The sequence below is a fragment of the Dromiciops gliroides genome, chromosome 1 (assembly GCF_019393635.1).
Source record: "Dromiciops gliroides isolate mDroGli1 chromosome 1, mDroGli1.pri, whole genome shotgun sequence".
Taxonomy (NCBI): domain Eukaryota; kingdom Metazoa; phylum Chordata; class Mammalia; order Microbiotheria; family Microbiotheriidae; genus Dromiciops; species Dromiciops gliroides.
The window spans coordinates 68990056-69008569 of NC_057861.1; the positions used below are offsets into that span (position 1 = coordinate 68990056).

Consider the following 18514-nt stretch of genomic DNA (forward strand, 5'->3'; position numbering starts at 1 on the left):
TACCTAACCTCTATGTGCCTTAGTTTCCTCATTTGTAAAACAAGGGTTCCAGACTCAATGATTACTGATGTCTCTTTTAACTCTGAATCCTCTGACCCATCTAGATCCAAGACTCTATGATACCATGATCCTAGGTCAAAAGGCTAACCTTTTAGGGGGCAACCTGTGACAACACCTTCTGAGTGTCTCCACATTTTCTTGGGAGTCTCGCCTGTGTCAGAGGGACCCTACTTCTGACCCAACTCACATATATCAAACCTACATGTCTTTGCCAGCTCTCTGGCCAGTGGAAGCACTTTGTCCTCAGGATCACTGGTTTATTTGGCTAGGCACTTTCTACCATGACCTAGTGGAGTCAAAGAAGGGCACCCTGCATGCAGAGGCCACATGGGAGCTCCCTCCTTCTCCCTGCCCTTCGTATGATGCTCACTGGGGAGGATGACATGATCTCCTTTCTTTGCAGACCGTGTGTGCAGTCATTGCTGGACTGCTGCACTACCTCTTCCTGGCCTGCTTTGCCTGGATGCTGGTGGAGGCCATGATGCTATTTCTGATGGTCAGGAACCTCAAGGTTGTGAACTACTTTAGCTCCCGCAATATCAAGACAGTGTATCTCTGCGCCTTTGGCTATGGTCTTCCAGGGCTGATTGTGGCTGTGGCCGCAGGAAGTCAGTGGGAAGGCTACGGGATGCATAACCGGTGAGTGTGAGGAAGGGTGGTATGTTGGAGGGAAAAGAACCTTGGACCAGGGAGTCAGAATTCTGAGGTTCCAATCTGGTCTCTTTTGCCTTTCTCTCCTTGTGACCTTAAGACAATCCTCTCTGGGTCACAGGCTCCTCCTCAATGTTTAGGGTTGAACTAGCTTATAGCTAAGCTCTGATAGACTATATTATATGTACATCCATTCCACTTCTGTTCTAAAGTTCCTCCCATCTCTGACATTCCATGTTCTAAAGCTCCTTCCGGCTCTGATTTTCCAAGTTTTAAGGTCCCCTCCAGTTCTGATAGTATTGCTTGGGGACCTGGGGGATATTTAGCCTTGAATAGGAGAGGATTTTGTAGAAGACATTATATTTGAAGGGTTGTTGTATAAAAGAGGGATTAGATGTGTTCTGCTTGCCCCAAGGGGCAGAACCAGGAGTGAGGGAGAGAGGAAATTGCAGAAAGAAAGGTTTAGACTAAAGATATAGAAAAAATCCAAACAATTAGAGCTGACCCTGGGTGGGATGGGCTATTTCTCTCACCAGAAGGCTTTAGTCAGGGGGCTTAGATAAATTCTTGTCAGGCAAATTAGAGATGGAGTTTTTGCTCAACCCTGGATTGAACTAGATGCATTCTGAGATCCTCTACAACTCTGAGTTTCTGTGATTTTAGAGATTTTTTTTTTCGTTCTAACATTTCTGTTCTGCATTCTGAAGACCCTTCTAGTACTAACATCTTGTGTTATAAGGGCCCTTTCACCTTTGCCAGGAGTTTTTTGTTTGTTTGTTTGTTTGTTTTGGTGCGGCAATTGGGGTTAAGTGACTTTGCCCAAAGTCACACAGCTAGTAAGTGTTAAGTGTCTGAGGTCGGATTTGAACTCAGGTACTCCTGACTCTATCCACTGAGCCACCTAGCTGCCCTTTATATATATATATATATATTTTTTTTTTTAGTTTGCCAGGAGTTTTTAACCTGGGACCTGTGAACTTGTTTTCTTTTTTAAATTTATAAATATATTTTAATGTCATTAGATTCCTTTGTGATGCTATGTAATTTATTTTATATATTTTTAAAGACATTTTGAAAAGGGATCTGTAGGCTTCCTCAGTCTCTCTCTCTCTCTCTCTCTCTCTCTCTCTCTCACACACACACACACACACACACACACACACACACACGTTAAGAACCTCAGATCTAAGCTCTTTTCCACTTCTAAAATTCTCTGTTCAAAGAACCCTTCCAGCCCTGACATTCTATATTCTCAAGGCCCTTTCAGCTGTAACATCCCATGTTCTGTGTTCCGTGTTCTAAGGAACTTTACAGCTGTGACATCTCATGAGACTATTTGCTTTTCCAGAGCAATAGTTATTCAAGAAATGCAGCTGTTACTTGAAAAGCGGGGCCAGGTGGGGCAGTATTGTTTCACACACACACACACACACATACACATTCCCAACCCCAGCCCACCCACCCCAGCCTCAGCCCCAACCCCAACCCCAAGACCGACCCCCCAGTTATAAACACTGATTTTTCCTTTGTCATTTCAAAGCTGCTGGCTGAATACGGATACTTGGTTCATCTGGAGTTTCCTGGGACCTGTTTGCACAATAATAATGGTATGTGAGTCACTTGTTGAAGCAGAAGGGGGCAGGAGGAGTTCAGCCCAAGGCGTGTGCTCCATTTCATCATGAAAGGGTTGGGAGTTCACTGGGCTCTGGACTTGGTTGGGTTAGCCTTATGCATCAGGGGAAAGGGCAGCTGGCCAAATGACATGATTCTAGGGGTCCCAAGATGTGTGTCTTCCATCTTCTACCTGTTATTATATGATTAGAAATTATTTTTACTTTACTTTTTAAGACTAGGTCTCCTTATCTCATCCAAGTTGAAAGTACAAGGGCTTCTGATGGATCAGTCCCCACTCTGATTGGTGTGGGGGGTTCTGACCTGCTCTGTTTTCTAACGTTGGTTGGTTTATTCCCCTTCCTCATTCCCAAGGTCCTCTTCTGAGCTCCTTAGCTCAATATATCTGCCTATCTCAGCATCCCTGGGTGGCAGGAATTATGGGTACTGGCCACTATGACTGGCTAGAAATTCATTCTTTAAAGGATTTGAAGGGGACATGAAAATTATCTTCAAGTATTTGAAGGGGAATCATATGGAAAAGGGAACAGACTTACTCTAGTTGGAACCAGAGGATAGAATTGGGGAGAAGCTGGAAGATTTATGCCTGACATAAGAGAAAAAAATCTTAAAAATTAGAATTATCCCAAAGTGGAATGAATGGGCTGCCTTGGGATACACTAGGTTTTCTCCTTACTAGGGGGTTTTCAAAATAAGTTTGGACACATCAGGTATGTTGTAGAGCAATTTGTGTTCAGCTATAAATTGGACTAATTGGATTTTGAAGGAACCTTCTAATTCTCAGATTTTGTAAATGAGGTGATCTGATTTTTACCTGAAAGCAGGTTTAGATGGGAGGTGGGTGGGGACCAGAAAATTCTGTGGGTAAGGAAAGCATTCCACTGGATGGGCAGCTAGGGAAGCAACAAAGGTGAAGGGATGTTGCTTTAAAAAACAACAACAAACAACAACTTGTTTTTTTTAAATATTTGTTTTTAATTTTCCTTCTGAACATCCTGGAGAGAGGTGGACCTTAGAATGAAATTGATAACATGGTTCTTTTAGCTAGTTCTTTTGGCAATGTATTGGGATCCATTGAGTTCTACTACTCACTAGTTGTATGACCATGGGAAGTTTCCTCATTTGTAAAATGAGGAGAGTAAGACATGTTATACACTTTGTAGGGCTGTTGTGGAAGAAGTGATCTGTTAACTTTAATTGCAATGGAAATGTACTTTTATTATTATTAATTTATTGGAGGCTTGTGTTTCATTATGGACCTAAATCTCCTGGTGAATTGGGAAGGTGAGTGTGAGTAACAGAATATTGCTACTGAAAAAAAAGGACCAGGTCTGAAACTCACAGGAGGATGGGTATGAAGTTGTTGGTGGAGGGCTGGTTTTTAAAAAAGAAACCAGTCCACAAAAGAGCCGAGGTCATTCCCAGAATGGTATAGTAGAAAGAGATTGGATGTGGAATTAGAGAATTTCGGTTCAACTCCTGCTCTGGCACCTGATGGAACCTGACTGAATCACTTTTTTTAGTGTGTGGGGGGGCTCTGTTTCCTCATATGTAAAATAAAGGAGGTTGGGCTTTTTATGACATGGTCCCCTTTAGCAATTCGATGAAGCCTCTGAACTCCCTCTTAGGATAATGCTTTTAAATGCATGAAATCAAATGTGCAAGATTACAGAGGAAATCAATTATATTGAAATATAGTTATCAAAATATTTAAAAAGACAAGATTCACAGATTCCAGGTCAAGAACCCTTGGACTAGAGTAGCTCCAAAGTCTATTCTAGGTGTCAGTCTACAATGAGAGAGGCCAAGGGGGAAACAGGGGATCTCCAGCCCTCCCCGCCCCCCTTATCTGAGACTCAGTCCCAAATCCATCTTTTTCTGATCTTCTTGCAGATTAATTCAGTCCTCCTGGTGTGCACCCTTTGTATCCTGAGAAAGAAGTTGTCTACTGTCAATGCAGAAGTATCCACCCTTAAAGACAACAGGTGGGTTTAGTTAGAGGCCCAGCAGACCCTGTGCTTCCAATTGAGGTGGGGGAAGCCACTGGAATGAGGGCTAGGGAGAGAGGGTTCCCTTCCTGATGCCACAGAAGACCTGCATAGAACCCAGACCAAGAGTCAGTCCACTGTTCACCCTAGAACTCACCTAGAACTATTAGTTGCCTCTCTCTATTATCTTCCATAGATGATTGGGGCACTATGCTAGGCACTGGAGATACAAATATAAGTCATTGAGACAGTTCCTTCCTTTAAAGATCTCACATTTTAATGGAGAAAGACAATAATGAAGAGGAAGTCGAAAATAGGGCAGAGGGGAAAATGTACGTGTGGCAACATGAATTGGAAATGTCTGAGAAGTGACATGCTGGCCAATTTCCAGGCTAGATAAGGCGAAAGCCAAACTCTCAAAACCTAGAATAGTATGAGGCACAGAGACTTGAATTCTAGTGAGAGAGGGATGAAGATGATCAGGGTGCAGGCAGCATCCTTTGGAAATGACCAGAAAGTGCCTTGCTAGCCTGGTTCTAGGCAGGAGAAGGGAATAGTTCATCTATTGGAGCTCAGGGGCCCCAGGAGCAGAGTTTAATTTCTTCTGGGTGGGTACAGCCGAGGGGAGCAGGCTGTGCAATGTTATACTAAACACTTCAATAAACAGGGGTCTGGTGAGGCACTGTTGACCACTTTTCTTCTTTTTCCAAACCCCTTTACAATGCTTCCTTTGTCCCAGTTATTAGCCCATGTTTTTAGCTATTGCTCCTTTCTCTGAACATAGGGACCATCCACTAATTTCTTTGAGGGAGGGCAGCCTGGTTGCTAGTTGGAGCAAATCTGCCCCACTGAGTTGGCCCCAGAGACATTTCTGTGGCATTTAGTAGCTTGTGGTTGGAGATTCCTCTTGCTCACTTTGTGGTCATTCTGTGGTTGAGACAGCCTCTTCTCCCCCAATTGATGCTAAATATTGGTGCAAAAGCAGATGCATCCTGTCAGCTGAGCTCTTTGAACACAACCATAAGCTTGACATATACGTAAATCTGTTACTGGCCTTAGTCCCTCTAACACTCAGCCGTGCTACAATACATTTAGATGTATCAACTTTTGCAAAATAATAGGGGAAAAGAACCCAGCTCCACTCTTCTGAGTGTTCTTTCTTCCCATATTATACTTGGGAAGATGACTTTTTGAACCAAAGCTTAGAACTTTGCATTCCTTCTTATTGAATCTTAGGTAAAGCTTCAATGTTCTAGCCTATTGTGATCTTCTTAGATCCTATCTCTTATTGTTGTTGTTTAGTCATTTTTTTCAGTCATGTCTGACTCTTTGTGACCCCATTTGGGGTTTTCTTGATAAAGATACTGGAGTGGTTTGCTATTTCCTTCTCCAGCTCATTTTACAAAACTGAGGCAAACAGGGTTAAGTGACTTGCCTAGGGTCATGCAGCAAGGAAGTGTCTGAGGCTGGATTTGAACTCAGGAACATGAGTCTTCCTGATTCCAGGCACTATCCACTTAGTTGTCCCATCCATCATCCAACATATTAGCTATCCCTCCCAGCTTTGGATCATCTGCCACTTGATAAACATGCCATCTCTTTCTTCATTTGAATAATTGATAATAAGGTTTGAATAGCACAGGTCCAAGGATGGATTCCTTGGATGCTCTACCCTGAGACCTTCAGGCTGAAATTGATCCATAAGTGGATTTTCTTTGGGTTCCATCATTCAAACAATTCCAAATCTACCTAATGTTGAACTACACTATTATGCAGTCCACACTTTTCCATCTTGTTGGTAAGGATAGCATGAGGGACTTGGTCAATGTTTTGCTGAAAGCTGTATTGGGCAGTGATGGGATGGGGTGGTGCTCTGCTGGGCTGGTAGGGCACTCCCAATTGCCTCTCACTGTCCCTGGCCTTGTGTGACTTACCCCTTCCCAATCATTTCTTCATCTCTTCTCCTCAGGTCTCATATTCTCTATAGCTACTCCTCTGTTTCCTTCCCTTTGGAAAATTGATTTTCTTTTCAAACTGATTATAGGAGGGGATAAAAACAACCACCACCAATATAAAGGGAAGTGGCCAAGGTCCTACTTCTCATTGTCCTACATCATCACAGCCTTCTCCAACCAAAACTGCTGACTCATTTAACTAGAAAGGTCTGGAAACACATTTCTCTCTCTGCTGTTGGAAATGATAAAACTGAAACAATAATTTCCTTTTGTTTACTCCAAGCTGTCATACCAAAACATGCCCTATCACTGTAAAGTCTCTGCCTGGCTCAGTCTCTGTGTCTGTCTGTCATCCCACAGGTGATCCCACTCTTTGGCTTTTTTCCTGCCAGAGAGCAGCATCGCCTCCTGTTGTCCAGTATTACAGTCCCATCTACCCTGAGCTCTACATAATTCTCACCCTTCTTTGACCTTAATCTTGTCTACAACATAGATTTTTGTTTGTTTGTTTTGGTGAGACAATTGGAGTTAAGTGACTTGCCCTGAGTCACACAGCTAGTGAGTGTCAAGTGTCTGATGCCAGATTTGAACTCAGGTCCTCCTGAATCCAGGGCTGATGCTCTATCCATTTTGTCACCTAGCTGCCCCTACAACATAGATTTTTTTTAAACCTCCCCTTTTTGGTTGTCCTTATTATTCTCTCTCTCTCTCTCTTTTGGTCTGGTATTATTATTATTATTATTATTATTTTGTGGGGCAATGGGGATTAAGTGACTTGCCCAAGGTCACACAGCTAGTGTCAAGTGTCTGAGGCTGGATTTGAACTCAGGTCCTCCTGAATCCAGGGCCAGTGCTTTATCCACTGTGCCACCTAGCTGCCCCCTGTCCTTATTATTCTCTACCAGTGTCAGCATTCTGAGCTTTAGGATGCCTGATGTATACGTTACCTGACCTTTCTTTAATCATTCACAAATATTTTTGGAATCTCAACTGGTGTTAGTTTGCTGTGCAACCTCACCAGTGTCTTTAGGCTATTACCTTTTCCCCCCTCAGTGCAATTTTTTCTACTTGCATCTTCAGAATTTCATTCTTGATAGCCTCTTGTTCATCTTCATCAGAATTGCATTATAGAAATTTAGACTATAAAGCCCTACCTGATATTTCTTTAAACCCTTTGAAATCTGCTCTCTCAAATTCTAGGTCAGATTGTTCCTCATGTTCAATAGTCAGTAAACATTTATTAAACACCTACTTTGTGCCAGGCACTGTGCTAAGTTCTGGAGATATGAAAAGAGGTAAAAGACAGTCCAAATCCACAAAGAGCCCAAAATCTAATGGAGACATCAAACATGTACAAACAAGCCCATCTACAGGATCAACTAATCAATATTTATTAAGTGCCTACACTTAAATTCTAAGTGCTAAGTGCTGGGGATACAAAAAGAGGTAAAAGACAGTCCCTGCCCTCAAGAAGTTTACACTCTAATGAGGGAGACAACATGCAAAGCAAATATACAGAACATTTAGGAAATGATTAATAGCAAGAAGGTACTAGAATTAAGAAAAGCTGTGAAAGGCTTTCTGCAGAAGAATGAATTTTGGCTAGGATTTGAAGGAATCCAGGGAAGCCAGAAGGCAGAGATGGGGAGAGAGAGTATTCCAGGCATGTGGGACAACCAGAGAAAGTACCTAAAGCTGAGACACAGAGTATCTTGTTTGTGGAATAGCAAGGGAGCTGCTGTCATTGGACTGATAAACATAGTGGGGCATAAGGTGTAAGGAGACGGGAAGGGGAAGTGCTAGGATATGAAGGGCTTCAAAATGCCCAAGAGGATTTTTTATTTGATCCTGGAGATTATAGGGAGCCACTGGAGTTACTGAGTAGGGAATATGTTTTTTGGTTTTGGGGTTTTTTTTGCGGGTCAATGAAGGTTAAGTGACTTGCCCAGGGTCACACAGCTAGTAAATGTCAAGTGTCTGAGGTCAGATCCAAACTTAGGTCCTCCTGAATGCAGGGCTGCTGCTTCGTCCACTGTGCCACCTAGCTGCCTCTGGAGGTGTGTGACATATTCAGACCTATACTTTAAGGAAAATTACTTTGGGCTGAATGGAACTGGAGTGGGGAGAGATCTGGGGTAGGCAGACCAACCTGCAGGCTATTGCAATAGTCTAAGCATGAGGTGATGAGGGTCTGCAACAGGGTGGTGGCAATATTAGGGGAGAGAAGAAGGCATATCTGAAAGATGTTGCAAAGGTGAAATGAATAGGCCTTGGCAATGGATTGGATACGTAGGGATGGGTTGACAGATAGTGAGGAGTTAAGAAGACACCTAGGTTGTGAGCCTGGGAGACTGGGAGGATGGTAGTATCTTTCATAGTGACAGGGAACTTTGGACATGGGGGAGAAGGTTTGGTGTAAAAGATAAAGGATTCAACTTTGGATATTTTGAATTTAAGATGTCTAATGGGCATCTGGAGATGGGAGACTAGAGGTCAGCAGAGAGGTTAGGACAAACTAGGTAGATTTGAGAATCATCAACGTAGAAATGATAATTAAATCCATGGGAGCTGATTCACCTAATTCTTCTTTATTCATTCCTGTTCACTGACCTGACACTATTAATTAGTAAGGACAAGTTGACATCCATCAAAAGCTCACCATTATCTTCTATGCACACCATCTAACCATAAAATGGTATTCTGGGAGAAGCTGCCAAGCTATCTTTGGCTCTCAGAGAGTCAAATGCCTCTTTCCCCTTAGCTCTGTAATTATATGGATAGCAATACTTATTTCTTTGATCTAGAGTGTGTGTGTGTGTGTGTGTGTGTGTGTGTGTGTGTGTGTGTGTGTGTGAATCAATCAAGTTTTGGCTTAGCCCCCATCCTATTAGGAAATTTCTTCCTTTTTTTTCTTTCCCTGGTTCATGTTTCACCATTTCTCCTGTGACTCAAGGCTATATTGTAATAAATATTTAACTCAATTAAATTTAAAGTAATATAAATAGAGGCATTAGTCAGCATATAAAAAAGATACAGACCATACATAGACATACATTAGCTCTCTGGACCCACCCTGTTCCAATATTTTTGAAGATGAAATTCATCTTTCCTTTTCTTTACTGAACCCCAGAAGTCCAGTTCTCAGCTGCTTCCAAATGAATTTCTTCTCCTACACATTTATAGTGTCCAAAGTTAGACTCTCCATTGATATACTGCAGGAAGGAGTCTTTCCTGAGACTGATATAGCTTGTTTAAGCAGAGTAGCACCAGGTTGTAGGTCTGGGTTCTTAAAATCCTCATCTCATTTAAGTCTTCTTCCTATATCTCTGACCTTCTAGTCCTTGAACAAAGTCTGTTGGGATTTCTCAAAAGGAAAAGTCTGCTATTAGAGTCCCTCAAGCAAATGACTGCTCCCAGTTAACTCATATCTTTCTTACCCTAATCTCTCTGAAAAAGTTCATATACTGACCACACCCCACTTAAGTGGGCTTGTTCCTTTGTTCACAACTATGGGGACTGAAAAGGAGTGGAACTTGCCTGCTACATACTTATCTACTCTCTTTTGAATAAGATGTACCCTTTCCACTGCTTCCAGTGACCAGCACACAGTGCTGGTGGTTGTTGTCTTTCATGTTTGAAGAGGAACAAAATGACATTACTTTGTTGGGGTGAAGGTACAGTTTGTCTGACTGTGTCTGATTGGACCAGTAGGAGCTTGGAAGGCTCCACCACAGGGTGGGCACAAATAGTCCATATGAACATTTCAAAAGGAAATGGATCTAAATTTGTGTATTTTACATTTCCTTTGTGCTATTGAGATTCTGCTTTGCTCATAAAGCTCAGTGCCTTCTTTGATGTGGGCACACTGTGCTGGTAGTCCTGTGTCAGTGTCTTCCATGTCTCACAATTGATTTCAAAGTTCTTCAGAGAGACCTCGAAAGTGTCCTTGTACCACTTCTTCTGACTTCCATGTGAACACCTACCTTGTGTTAGTTCTCAGTAAAATAATCTTTTAGGCAGGTGTAGGTTTGACATTTGAATGATGTGGCCAGCCCATTGGAGTTGTGCTCTCTACAGTAGAGCCTGAATGCTTGGCAATTCACGTGGAGAAAGGACCTTAGTATCTGGTACCTTATCTTGCCAGGTAAACTTCAGACTCTTTCTAAGACAATTCAAAAGTGATTCAGTGTCCTGGTAGACTGTCCACATTTCACAAACATACAACAATGAGTTCAGTACAGTGGTTCTTCTCTCCCACACTTTCCTTTGAAGCCAAAGTTGAGAAGATGAACTCCCCAAGATCATGGCCTCCAGAGGTCTGATCTGGTTGGGGGCAGTTGAAGGATGAGATGGCCAGGTCCAACAGCTGAATGGGACATGCACAGAAATAATATGATAGAAGGGAAAGTGGAAGACTTGCCAAGGAAATCTACATGTTAAAGGTCATGAGGAGTCTGAGGAAGGAGGAACTATTTTGGACTAGGAGGGTAAAGGAAGGCATCATGGTTGGGGCAGTACTTCCACTATGCCTTTTAACTCATGGAGACTGGTGCTGTTAGTGAGGAGGGGAGAGAGGAAGGAATAGAGGAAGAAAGGAAGGAAGGAAAGAATGAAAAAGAACTAAAGAAAGAAAAAAGGAAAGGAAGAAGGAAGGAGGCAAGGGAAGAAGAAAGGAAAGAAAGGAAGGAAGAAAGAAAGAAAGGAAAGAAGGAAGAAGGAAGGAAGGGAGGGAATGAGGAAAGAACTAAAGAAAGAAAGGAGGGAGACAAGCATTTATTAAGCACTTATTATGTGTCAGCCACTGTGCTAAATATTTTATAAATATTATCTCATTTGGTCCATTCTAGGCTGGGTATGAGCAATGTCATGAGAAAAAGCACAGAGATGGGGACAGAACAGGGCATGGTGGAAAGTTAGAGAGCTAGATGTAGGAATCAGAAAGACCTAGATTAAAATCCTGCTTCAGGACTTAGGTGTGACCCCAGGTAAATCATTTAAAGTCTCTGAAGCCTTAGTTCCTTTATCTATCAATGAGGGGGTTGGATTAGATTTCTACTCCAAATCCATGACCCTATCCTCCTACAAATAAGAAATGAATCCAGTGTGACTGGGAATAGAGAATACTTCAAGTTTCATATAAGGCAATAGGGAAGCATGGAATATTTCTGATTTAAAGAGTGATATTCCCAGAAGAGTTCTGAGATAGACGCAAGAAGGATTGCTCAGGGGCAGTGAAAGATGGAGGCAGTAAGGCCAGTTATGAGACTGTTATAAAAGTCCAAATGAAAGGTGATGGGGCCTGCACTACCATGGTGGCTCAGTGAGATGGGGTCAGATGTATTGAGCTAACAGGATCATAGATTTAGACCTAAGAGACACCATAGAAGCCACCTAGCCCAACTTCCTCATTTTACAGATGAGGAAACTGAAACTCAAAGAGGGGAAATAACTTGCCTCGGTCCACACAGCTAGTGAGGGCCTGAATGGTAATATGAACCCAAGTTTTCTTTTATTTAAAAAAAATTATTTATTTGTTTATTCATTTATCCATTTATCTATTTGTTTGTTTGTTTATTTATTTTGTGGGACAATGACAGTTAAGTGACTTGCCCAGGGTCACATAGCTAGTAAGTGTCAAGTGTCTGATGCCAGATTTGAACTCAGTCCCTCCTGAATCCAGGACGGGTGCTTTATCCACTGCACTACCTAGCTGCCCCAAACCCAAGTTTTCTTGTTTCCAAGTCCAACACTTTATCAACTATACCAGAGAGCCTCTAAGGCTGAGGGTTACAGAAATGGTTTCAAGCCTGAATGATTGGGAGGATGGTGAGAACAAAAACAGAGAAGCAGAGTAATAACTAGGAATTTTTGAGCCTAGGGCAAATACTATAAATTGTGCCTAGAGCAAAGCAGATTTTGGGGGTTGGTGGAGCACCTCCCCATGGAAGGATCCAGACTCTTTGACACTGTTGTGAAGAGATAGCAGCACTGTTATCATGGCATTTGTTGGGATGTTATAGGGAAGGATGGAGGAGGAGCTCACCTCAACCTGTCATCTTATAGCTTCTTATTCAAACTATTCTGGATAACTAGGTGCTAAGCTCTCATCTTTCTATACTTTGGAAGGACTGCAAGTACTAACAGAATGCTCTAGTTAAGCACTCTCTATATTTGGTACCCTGTACAAAAGCCCTGATTAGATGTACCCTTAGGTACATTTCTTCAAGGGTGTAGGGGCCAAATTTTAATTGGGAAGTGTTTGTTAGGTGGCTCGCCACAATATTGGGGCAAGGAAGGAGATTAACAGCCTCTTTCAAAAACAGAATAGGGTTTATTAACAAGAACAAACTTAAAAACACAAGTAAGATTAGTAGAATTAAGGGAAAGGAAAAAAAAAAGGAATGGGGAAGGAAAATAATATGACCTGAATCACACCACTGCCTGGGACTCAGCAGAATATACGGCTGCGTCCCATCTCTTTCCAGCTCCAAAGCCAGAATGGCGAATTTCCTCCCTTCTCCTTACCAGCAATCCCCGGGGCTTCCAGGAAACAGGGCAGACAGACACACAGTCCCAAGCTAATTGGCTGGCAGCCCTGATTGACAGAATTAATAAGCTGCTCTAAAACTGCCAGCCCCCCTTCAGCTTCAAGATGCCAGAGGTCACCTGACTGCCCTCACCCGGCTTCCAGTCATGGTGGGGCTGCCCTCATTATAATTTGGCCAGGCCCATGCAGGCACACGAGTACATGCCAGAGCAAGGTCAGGGCACACGGGTTTTCTAATTTTAGGTAAAGATGGGATCACAGAAACCTCAAATCACAATTAATTCTTCACAAGGGAATTAGGGGAATGATTCCATTTTCCAATCTTCTCGCCACAGGATACTGACATTTAAAGCTTTTGCTCAGCTCTTCATCCTGGGATGCTCCTGGATTCTGGGAATTTTTCAGATTGGTCCCATAGCGAGTATCATGGCTTACTTATTTACCATTATCAATAGTCTGCAAGGAACCTTCATTTTCATCATCCATTGTGTCCTCAGTCGACAGGTAAAAGCCACAGTTACCATTTCCTTTTCCATGTGGCCTTCCCTTCATGAAGGCAGCTGAAGCTCAGAAATAAATAACCTTGTTTTTCAACCTCCAGGTGAGAGAAGAGTATAAAAGATGTTTCGTAGGGAAGGTCAAATCCAGCACTACTTCTGAGACTTCAGGGATCTTATTATCCTCAATGCTGGCCAATTCCAAAACGGTAAGGGGTCCCTCATGCTTCTAGTGTTGGTCTGGGGTAGGAAAAGGATCTACCTCATAAGATTATGTGCCTAGGTAGAAGGGTTACCATAGAGGAAAGAGCTTCCAAAAGTTGGCAAGCAGCACACTTTTCTTTCTTTTTTTTTGTGGGGCAATGAGGGTTTTTTTGTTTTTTGTTTTTTTTGGTGGGGCAATGAAGGTTAAGTGACTTGCCCAGGGTCACACAGCTACTAAGTGTCAGGTGTCAAGATTTGAACTCAGGTTCTCCTGAATCCAGGGCTGGTGCTTTATCCATTGTGCCACCCAGCTGCCTTTCATAGCACACTTTTCTTAAGCACTTATGTGCCTGGCACTATGCTAAGTGCTAGAAATTACTAATAGAATCATATTACTCATGAGGAAACTGAGTCTCAGAAAGATTAATTTTTGGACATGAAACAATTACAGCTCATTAACTCCATTGTAGAAATACAAATAAAGACCAGGGATTTCAATTATGAAAAAAAAGAAAAAAGAATGAAGACATTCCCTGTCTTCAAGGAGCTTATATTATAAAGGAGGAAAATAACATGCAGAAGGGAGCTAATGAGTAAGAGGAGGGAGCCGGAGAGTGGGAGAAGAGGAAGATGAAGGTACTTAAGCAGGAGGGAGCATTAAAGTCTGTAAAGGCAGAAAGAAGCACAGCAGGAAAGGAATGAATGTGATGACCCTGAGGATCTAAAGATGGCAAATAATGCGGTTCTTGCCCTATATGAGCTTATACCCTAATAGGGAGATAAAATAGATATACAGATCAGGTGTCAATGTCCACAAATATTTACTGAGCCCTATAATAAATCTGCTCATTCATTCATCCAACAAGTAATCCTGAGCCTTATTGTTAATTTATTAATTCATTCAATATTGCTTACTAAACTCTGTGGCTTATTCATTCATTTATTCTTTGCTAAGTCCTATTCAGGGCAGCTAGATGGCACTTGGAACCAGAAAGACTCATCTTCATGAGTTCAAATCTGGCCTCAGACACTTAGTAGCTGTGTGAGCTTGGGTGAATCACTTACCCTTGTTTGCCTCAGTTTCCTCATCTGTAAAATTCGCTAGAGAAGGAAATGGCAAACCACTCCACTATCTCTGCCAAGAAAATCCCAAATGGGGTTATGAAGCATCAGACATGATTGAAAAATAACTGAACAACAAAAGTCTATTCATTTGACCATGCAAAAAATATTTACTAATTAACTAGTGTGTTTCACTCTCATGGAACTTATAGTCTGATAGATATATAAACAAAACCAATTCTAGTAAAAAATAACATGATAAGTCCATCAGTCAGTTATAGGACAAAGTTCTATTTTAGTTCAGAGGAAGAAGGACTTTACTGTTGGGGGTTCAGGAAAGACTTCCTATAGGATCTGGCATATGATTTGGGTTTTGGAGAATAGGTAGGAATTCAGTAGGCAAAGAGCTCTGTTCATCAGTCATTCACTCATTCAACACATGCTTACTAAGACCTTCATTCATTCAAAAATGTGAATTGAACACTATGTGCATATGGGGATGATATGTTAAGTACTGATGGGGATTCAAAGATGGGGTGAAGCATTTCTATAACTTGATTGTGTAGAAGTATTGTAAAGGATGTTATCAGAAACACATGACCAGAAAAAACAGGTAGATCAGTAATGTAGTGTGAGAAAGAGATAAACTGATGACCAGACCATGTGTTCCATTGCTATCAAGAAATGTCAAAAGAATTAGAAGAAAATTCACATTATATTAAGTAAACTGATGCATACTTTCCTGGAAGACACTGGGCAAGTCCCTCGACATCCTGAGTCTCAATTTCTTCATCTGTAAAATCAGTGGACTCTGATGCCTCTTCCAGGTGTAGGTCTATGATCCCATGATTTATAGGAGGATATGGACAAGAATCACTAAGGACGTCCAGTATGAATGAGTTGGGGTCTGCCTCATTAGAAAGAACACCCTCCCTGATGAGATCGTGGGTCTACTGAAGTATAATCTAACTACTCAGATCTGTCTTCCTTTTTTTCTTTTCTTATTCTAAATTTCTGCCAAACTGAACTTCTAGGTTTTTTGTTTGTTTGTTTGTTTTTGCGGGGCAATGAGGGTTAAGTGACTTGCCCAGGGTCACAAAGCTAGTAAGTGTCAAGTGTCCGAGACTGGATTTGAGCTCAAGTCCTCCTGAATCCAGGGCCAGTGCTTTATCCATTGCACCACCTAGCTTCCCCCAGAGACTGAGTATTACCCAAAGGAGTTCAGTCTGTTCATCCACACAGAAGAGACTAAGTAGATGAAGAAGGTCTACTACCCAGATTTCAATATTCATATTATTGGACACCCTATAGAGTTTGTCCAACAGTATGTACATCTAGGACAGACAATACAATAAAGGCCTTTAGCAAGTTCAAGAGTTACATTGGATAGGTAGGTAGGGATGGGTTGCAATCTGCCTCATTGGAGGGAACTTCCAAATCAATGAGATCACAGATCTATTTGTGTATTTGAGCAAAATTAAACAGGACATGGTATAACAATCCTCCAGGAACTTACAATTTTGAATATGAATAAATACAATCCAGAGGAGAATTCTACTGTGGGCTGGAGCATTAGTAGAAAATACTGAGGGCAGCTAGGTGGCGCAATGGATAGAACACCGGCCCTGGAGTCAGGAGGACCTGAGTTCAAATCCAGCCTCAGACACTTAATACTTACTAGCTGTGTGACCCTGGGCAAGTCACTTAACCCCAATTGCCTCACTTAAAAAAAAAAAAAGAAAATACTGAGAGCTTAGATGAAGGAATAAACATTTTTGGTTGGGGGTATGAGTGAAGATTTCCTGGAGGAGTTGGTATTTGCACTTGACCTAGAAGAACCAGTAGCTCATTGACAGGCAGAGATGGTGGGAGAAAATTATGGGAGACTGGGCTGAGTAAAGAAGTAGAGGCAGAAAAATACTAGAGCTGATTAGGGTAAGTAAGAAGTCTAGTTGGGTTGGAACTCACTGAATGAGTCTTGGGCCCTCCCAGTTGAAGTAGCACATTTGAAGATGAAAGGGATAGAAACTGAAGCTTCCTGGAGGGTTGAGGGGGCATGATATTTGCACTTCTCTCTATAATCTGGTAAATTACTCTTTTTCTCTCACAGGGCTGAAGTCTATTTTAGCTTCTGAAGACACCATGGAATAACAAGGAAAGTGTCAGCAAAGACAAATTCACTGGGATTCTTTTGTAAACTATCTAAAGCTTAACATGGTAACACAGCAGGATAATCACCTGACACAGTTGTCAGGTGCATGGAAGACAACTGAAGCACCTGTCTCCCATCGTGATCCCCTTTGTCCACTTTGGAGTGATCAGGCTTCTGCTCCAAGAATCCAAGGCTACAGGGATAGTTAGTCCTTCTTCCTCAGGGGGAACAAAGTCCATATTTCCTGAGTTTGGTCATTTTTGTTAACAAATATTATTTCTATTTCTTAATTATTTTTTGCAAACTATCTTCTCCCATCCAGTTATCAAGCATTTATTTTTTCCCTTTCATTCCATTCCCTCTCCCAACTGAAAAATAAAAAATAAAAACAATAAAAACCTTGGAGTAAATATGATAGTTAAGCAAAACAAATTCTCACATCAGCCTTGTCCAAAGATGTGAGTCTAATCCTACATATTTAATCCATTGCCTCTTATCAGGAGGTAGCATGCTTCATCACTGGCCCTCTGGAATCATGTTTGATCTTTGTGTATTAATGAGAGAGCTTTACTCTTTCAAAATTCTTATTTTTTACAATGTTTTTGTTATAGTATAAATTGTTCTCCAGGTTCCATTCTCTTCACCCTGCATCATTTTATATGAGTCTTCCCAGTTTTCTTGGAATAAATTCCTACAAATGAACAAATGCCACTTGTTGCTTGTATGATCTCGGGTGAGTCCTATTTCCTCTAAGTGGAAAGAGGGAATTGGATTCAATGATGAGGCCTCAATGATAAGTTTCCCAAGATCTCTTCTATCTCTAAATCCTGTTATTGTATGATAAGTGACCTTGGGCAGGTCATCTAACCTTTATGGGCCTCAGTTGTAAAATGAGAGAATTATGCTCATGATCTCTAAGGTCCTTTCTAGCTCTTGACCCCATGAGTCCTAGATTAGTGATGAATAGAACCACATCTTTCCATTACTTTTCCCTTTGGAAAGTTTATTTGGAGTAACAGCAGTGATTCTACTCTCCCCCAAGACAAATTTTCCTTCATTCTCAAAAACAGTCAAGAAAACCCAGAGGCTTTTCTCTGCTTGCCCACATGACTTCCCTTTCAAGCACTCTATGTTCCAGCCAAACGGAATCATTCTCCTATTCTAATCTTTCCCTTTCCCATCTGGGATTTTGCTCAAACCATTCTCAAGCCTACAAATGGACTCTCCTTTCCACTTGCTTCATCATCTGTTAAAGTTCCACCTTCCAAGGCCCAAGGCCACAAGGCCTTCCCTTTATGTGTCCAATTGGAAGAGACCTCGCCTTCTTCCAATTTCTCATAATATTTCACCTGGGCTTTACCTTCCTCCTTTACTCACAATAATTTGTGCAACTGTCCTTCTCCTGTTATTGTTGTTGAGTTATTTTTCACTTTGTCTGATACTTTGTGACTCTATTTGGGGTTTTCTTGGCAGAGATACTACAGTGGTTTGCTATTTCTTTCTCTCTCTCATTTTACAGATGAGGAAACTGAGGCAAACAGGGTGAAGTGACTTGCCCAGGGTCACACAGCTAGTAAGTGTCTGAGGCCAGATTTAAACTCATGAAGATGAGTCCTCTTGATTCTAAGCTCAGTGTTCTATCCACTGTGCCACCTAGCTTCCCCTCCTTCTCCTATTAGAGTGTAAATTAAGTGAAAGCAGACACTGTGCTATTAACCTTTGTATCCTTGACATATGGAATTTCACTTTGTATATAATAGATAATA

The 18514-nt window shown here is 41.7% G+C and overlaps 1 protein-coding gene across 1 annotated transcript in view; it reads left to right on the forward strand.

Annotated features, from left to right (window-relative positions):
* The window catches only part of LOC122754057 (adhesion G protein-coupled receptor E1-like), a 74586-nt gene extending 56322 nt beyond the window's left edge, over positions 1-18264 (forward strand). Inside the window, exons 34-39 of the mRNA XM_044002093.1 lie at positions 464-699; positions 2252-2318; positions 4237-4328; positions 13169-13337; positions 13435-13539; positions 16707-18264. Coding sequence (XP_043858028.1) covers positions 464-699; positions 2252-2318; positions 4237-4328; positions 13169-13337; positions 13435-13539; positions 16707-16712 — 675 coding nt within the window. The 3' untranslated portion in view covers positions 16713-18264. The remainder of the gene's footprint in view (positions 1-463; positions 700-2251; positions 2319-4236; positions 4329-13168; positions 13338-13434; positions 13540-16706) is intronic.
* Positions 18265-18514: the final 250 nt, after the last annotated feature.